General features: G+C 55.0%; 1 protein-coding gene across 1 annotated transcript; it reads left to right on the forward strand.

The window, feature by feature from the left end:
* Positions 1-544: 544 nt before the first annotated feature.
* TFF2 (trefoil factor 2) lies at positions 545-5,336 on the forward strand (the record flags this gene model as incomplete). Its single annotated transcript, XM_081234728.1, has 4 exons — positions 545-629; positions 1,298-1,447; positions 2,367-2,513; positions 5,197-5,336. 4 exons carry the CDS (start codon positions 545-547, stop codon positions 5,334-5,336), a joined length of 522 nt encoding a protein of 173 aa, XP_081090854.1.
* Positions 5,337-5,693: the final 357 nt, after the last annotated feature.

Genomic DNA, 5,693 nt, shown 5'->3' on the forward strand with positions numbered 1-5,693 from the left:
CCAAAACAGAGACAAGGAGATACAGACAGGGGCTGAGAGAGGGGTCTGCAGCCCTGAAGGAGGGTCTCCTGCCTTCCTTGGAGACCCTCCCATTCCTGGAGGAGGGGTCTTCTCTCTGTCTGCGGCTGGCCCACTCATTTTCCCCAGTAGCCTTTGGCCCAATGTTTAAAAATTCCTGTGGTAGCCAAGTACTTTATCAGGAGAAATACATGACTTCTCCTTTCCTGGGTGGGACCCTGTGAGTACCCAGCGCCACACGTGCACGTGGCCCGTCTTCCATGTTGGCATCCTGGCATGACCTGGCTCCCTGCCTGGGTCGGGGGAAACCTGGCTGTGCTCGGGGAGCCCGGAGTCCTGCACTGTCACCACTTGGCGCTTCAGCCAAGCTATCTCAGCTCCTTTTCCTAACAAAGGTTCCAAAGTGTCAGTGCCATGGGGAGAGAGGAGGTTATCTTGCTTGCTGAGCAAACAGAGAGAAGCTTATAAAACAACCCCCGCGGTGGGGAGTGTGCACTCTTCTGGCGGCCCTGGGGTACAGCCGAGCATGGACACGGGAGCCCGCTGCACCTGGCTCCTGGCTGCGCTCTTTTTGCTGGGGCTGTGTGCCCTGGTGGGGGCCCAGAAACCTGGTAAGTGAGGGCTCAGATCCTCGAGGGGCCGTGGGGACCATTCGGACCAGCGAGACTGGGGAGGCCTCTAGTGCCCCGAGCGCAGGGAGGGCATGAGAGGTCCTTGTTTTCTGCCCCTCGGGGTGTCTCTGTTCATGTTCGTTTCCTTCAGAGAGAAAAAGCAGGTGATGAGTTAACCTGAGAAGGGAAGCAGGTGGGAAGGTGTCCTAAGATTTGGGACGCCAGCCACACAGCCAGCTCCGTGTGAGTCCACCCACTTCCCCGCCGCTCAGGAAGGACAGCAGGGGGCATTGGAGGGGGGTGAGACCTCCCAGGAGGACCCCCTTCAGGATCAATAGGATGCCCTCAGGCTCAGGTGGGCGGGCTCCAGGAGGGGCTGGGTGGGAGGCCCACTAAGGGCTCCTAGGGGTCCGGCCTTGTTCACTTTCATCCCGACCTTGGCCTGAGTGCATCTGTCCACCCTCTTGCCAGAAGGTTTTATTTTTAAACTAAGAAAACACTTTCAGCTAAGCCCTGTCAGTTCCTCTGAAGGACACTGGCTCGTTCAAATACGAGCAAGATAAGATGGCCTTTCCCAGGGTGGGAGTGGCACTGATGGGGGGTCCTGGATGTGCCTGAGGGCTGGGGGGCAAGGGTGGGTGGCTGGCTGACCCAGGGCTTCTCCGCAGATCCCTGCCAGTGCTCACGCTTGAGCCCCAAGAACAGGGTGAATTGCGGCTTCCCGGGCATCACCAGCGACCAGTGCTTCTCTGCCAGCTGCTGCTTCGACTCCAGCATCCCTGGGGTCCCCTGGTGTTTCAAGCCCCTCCCCAAGCAAGGTAACGTCCAGGAGAGCTAGGACGTCCTCCTGTGCCCCGGCTGGCAGCTCAGGACCTGGCTTCTTAGGGCTCCAACACCACCTGGGCCAGCCCCAGGGAAGGGAAACACGCCCCGACCCCCATGTCCACACTTGACCCCAAGGGCCAGCCATTTGCCCTTTTGGGGAGACTTGTGGGAATCCATTTGACAGTATTTGAAGAAAAAACAACTCTGGGGCCCCTCTTCGCTGTGGCTCCTGAAGAAGCTTCTAAGGGACATGAGGCATTAAAATCAGGGCATTATTAACATAACTGCAAACAGATCCCACCCAAATGTTAAGAAATTCACTTAAGTCTTCTTGAGTTACCTTTTGAGAGTGAGTTTTGTGCCTGTGCATATTATAAATTTAGAAAGTCTCTGACTCCAAGGCGTGCACACAAAAAAGTCTGTGCGAAGCTGATCCGTGTGTGTAGAACTGAGTACCCTGGCCTCCCATCCACACCCCCTGAGGCTGCCGGTCAGAGGCTCCCGGGCTCCGGGGGAAACAGGCCCGATGGCTGGCTGTTGGTTGGTTGTAGCCAGGGCTCTCCCGGTAGTGGAAGCATCGCTGGGTTTCAATTCTTTGGTCTAATGCTTTACATCCTTAAAGGGTCCCCACAGGAGGTACGGTGGGCCACCCCGCTTTACAGAGCAATGTCAAGTCCAGGGAGGTGAGACGATTTTCCCTCCAGACCTTCTGACTTTTGGCTTCAGGAGGAAGGGTGGCAACCTGCTGGTGCCCACTCTCAGTCCAGGGGGGACAGTCTCAGAAGCCCCCATGCTACCCCGAGCCTGTGAGCCCAGCGGTGCTCCCCTGGGAGGATGGGGTGGACGTGTCTGGTTAGCTAGCTGGCCTAACCGAGTCCCCTTGTTGCCCCCAAATCCGGTGGCACACGGCAGAGTCAGAGGAGTGTGTCATGGAGGTCTCGGCCCGCAAGAACTGTGGCTACCCGGGCATCAGCCCCCAGGAGTGCGCCTCTAGGAAGTGTTGCTTCTCCGACACCATCCCCCAAGTGCCCTGGTGCTTCTTTCCGCTCTCCGTGCAAGGTAATGTCCGGTTCCTGGACAAGGATGATTCTTGAGGGCAGTGGGAGCTGGGCGAGGGAGGTCCTAGGCTGGACAGGATGCCTGATGCCATCCCGGCCAGGCCCCTGGACCCAGTGGATGATCAGTTCAGGAAAAAGTGTCCTCGTGTAGGAAGCCACCTTTATTGTGAACCAGCTCAAAAGGCAATTCCAGAATGTTCTCAACAACGACAGCTTCTTTTTAATAAGTTAGGCCCTCCAGCCTTCCCACTGTGTCTTTTGGATGGTTGCAAAAAGCATCCCTTTCTCAGCTGCCCCCCCAGGTCCCAGCACAGTTGGGTGGTGTCACTATTTTGGATGCTTTGAATGCCACGTGCTGTGCTGGGCATAGTGAGAGGGACCCAGAGTGAAGCAGATGTGGTGCTTCTCTCGTGGACCCCGCTGTTCTCTCCCGTGACCACGAGTGACAGGTCCTGCCCCAGCGCCAGTCCCAGGAGAGCCCATCTCCCCTCCCCCACCCCTCAGTGACAGTGTGTCCCTGACACTGAGTTTGATAAGGTCAAGGAAAGACCGGGTATTCCAAAAGTTGGGAAGAATGCACTGATCCTTGAAGGATGCCTCTTCCCATTTTGAGGAAATCAGTGTGCTGTAAAGAGCATGGCCTTTACTTTCAGAAATTTCCAAGTGATTTTCTGTGTGACCTAAGTGTCTACCTGGAAAATTACCAGTTATCTGGGGAGAATGGACTCCCAGAGGGCATCTGGCCCCAGGGGACTGTGCCCCGCAGGCAGCTCCTTCTCCAGCAGGGACGGCTGGACTAAGGGCTGTAGTCCCGGGAGCCCACGGGGTCTCCTAGCTCAGGCACCCTGGCTCTCTGACGCGCTCACCAACAATGTCGCATTTAAATTTCTAGACTGTCATTATTAAGACGCAGTGGTTTCAGAGAACCCCTCAGGCTCCTTGGATATCCTGAAACAAAAGAAGAATATGCACCATCTTATGGTTTCAGATTTCACGTTTCCCGAATTCCTGGGTTTTTTAAATCTGCTTTTTATCCTTTTCAGTGGCTTCACGTGCAATTTCTTCAAGTAAAGAAAACCCTTAACATCTGCTAAATTTCATTCTGGCTTCATTGACACAGAGGTGGCAATAGCAGTGTGTGTGTGTGTGTGTGTGTGTGTGAGAGAGAGAGAGAGAGAGAGAGAGAGAGAGAGAGAGAGAGGGAGAGAGAGGTTGAGAGTACGAGTGTGTGTGTAATTTTAAGATTCTTTCATTTGCTAGAAGAGCAAGAATTCATCTAATACATTCAGGCTCCTCTGACAGTGAAAAAGTATTGCATGTAAGGAATTTCAGAATCCATAATCCCTTTATAACTCTCATACTAAATCACTGTATTAAAATTCAAATGATTTTACCCAAAAAAACATACTAAAAATTATATGCTGCTCTTGTAGCAACATATAATTTCAGATTGCAATTACAACACTGCTTTGCTTTTACAAATGCATCACAGACCACTTGCTTTTGAAATTCGTGCCAGGCACCCAAATACCTCTTCCAAAGGTGAGTCGGGGTTTGTGCCAGATTAGCTCCGATGAGTTCTCCCCTAGGCTTGGGAGCGCACAGCTGCAGCATCCATCGTGTTGCGATTTGAAAGCTGTTCCAAAGAGGTAGTTGACAGCTTCCATCAAGGCTTTTTTGAAGCGTGTGGGAAAGTCGTTGCGTGAAAGATATTTCAGGCATCTGGGTGAAGGGTTCCTGGCATTCTTCGGCTCGAGGGTGGAAGTGCAGGTGGGTGACCCCAGGCCAGACTTTCTGTGGCCTGTCCCTCCTCCCTAACCCTCCTCCAGCCCGAGGCCTATGGTCACCCTGGAAACCCAGGGCCTTTCCTTCTAGGTGACACTGGCTTTGCATTGAAAGGACGGAATTTTAAAAAGTGTTTCAGGAAGGGACTTGGCCTCACAACCCCTCTCGGGACCCCTATTTTGAGAAGGGGGCCCCATACAGTCTTAGGTCACTGTTGCATCTTTATCTTGCTAATAACACACACATAAGCTCCATGAAACAACGGCTCTTGCTGGAACACGGGGTCTGAAACACTCAAGACAAGTGGCCGGTGGAGACAGGCACGGCCTTAGTGAATTGATTTCTCACCGGGAGCCGTGTCCTCACATGCGGTTCGCCTGTCCCGACTCAGCCCCGCCCTCGGTCCCCGCAGAGCCAAGGCCGGCCCTGGTATTGGCACACTGGGGAAAGGGTCTTTGACACATGAATTCTTCGTACCCACACCCTCGGGGTTGGGAATTGGGTTGCGCTGCTCCCAGAGCGGCCCCGGCTGTCTTGGATTTGGGGTCTGGTGGAAGCTTTTGGCCTCAGGCCTCCTGTTCCAGGGCTGCAGGTGCGGGAGCCCCGGTTCCTTCTCAGGAGTCCTCGCGCACGACCCCAACCCCACCTCCTCTCGTACGTTCTCTCTGACGCATTGACGCCCTAATGTCCCAGCCGGCTCCTGATGGCGCTTCTGATAACTGAGCGCAGACTTGTAGATTTTGAAGCAATTTCAGTGGCGTTCCCGGGCGGGGGATCCTTAGGCCATTTAAATCTGTTTGACATTATTTCCATACCTCCGCTTGCTCCAGCGCCATTGATTACAGAGAACGGCACGGCACCCCAGAGTGGTTCAGACCGTCCCCCTCCCCCTTCTGTAGGTGGCCCATGGGGAGTGTCCTCGATGCCCCTGGAGCAGCAGCTGGTGACATCCGACCCCCCTCCATCAGACAACCGACCTTTCTTCCTCCCCCCTCCACCCCTCCTCTGCTGGGCCTACGCCCTCCAGGGGCACCCATAGCCCCGCTGGGCTCAGCTGGGACATAGCTGATGGTGGAGGAGGGTGGGCTTGGTGCAGAGGGTCTGGCAGGGGGAGGGGACGGCAGCTCCGCCCCTCATTCCCACTGTCCTGGTCCCCCGGCTCCGGGGCTTCACCCAGCTCCTTGCCCGGCTGGTTCAGGTAATGCAGGTGCTTTGAGAGGCGGTCACAGGAGAGGGGATGGGCCAGGTCTTTGGGGCAGAAACAACAGGAGACATCACAGTGCTCGTGTGTGACCTTGGGGAGGTTCTCCACATCTCCTGAGATGTGGTGAGAACAGTGTCGGGCACGTGACGAGGGCTTCATGACAATTCATGCCAGTTATTGTTATATTCACAC

Source organism: Mesoplodon bidens (genome assembly GCF_964165515.1).
Source record: "Mesoplodon bidens genome assembly, chromosome: 5".
In the NCBI taxonomy this organism is placed as follows: Eukaryota; Metazoa; Chordata; class Mammalia; order Artiodactyla; family Ziphiidae; genus Mesoplodon; species Mesoplodon bidens.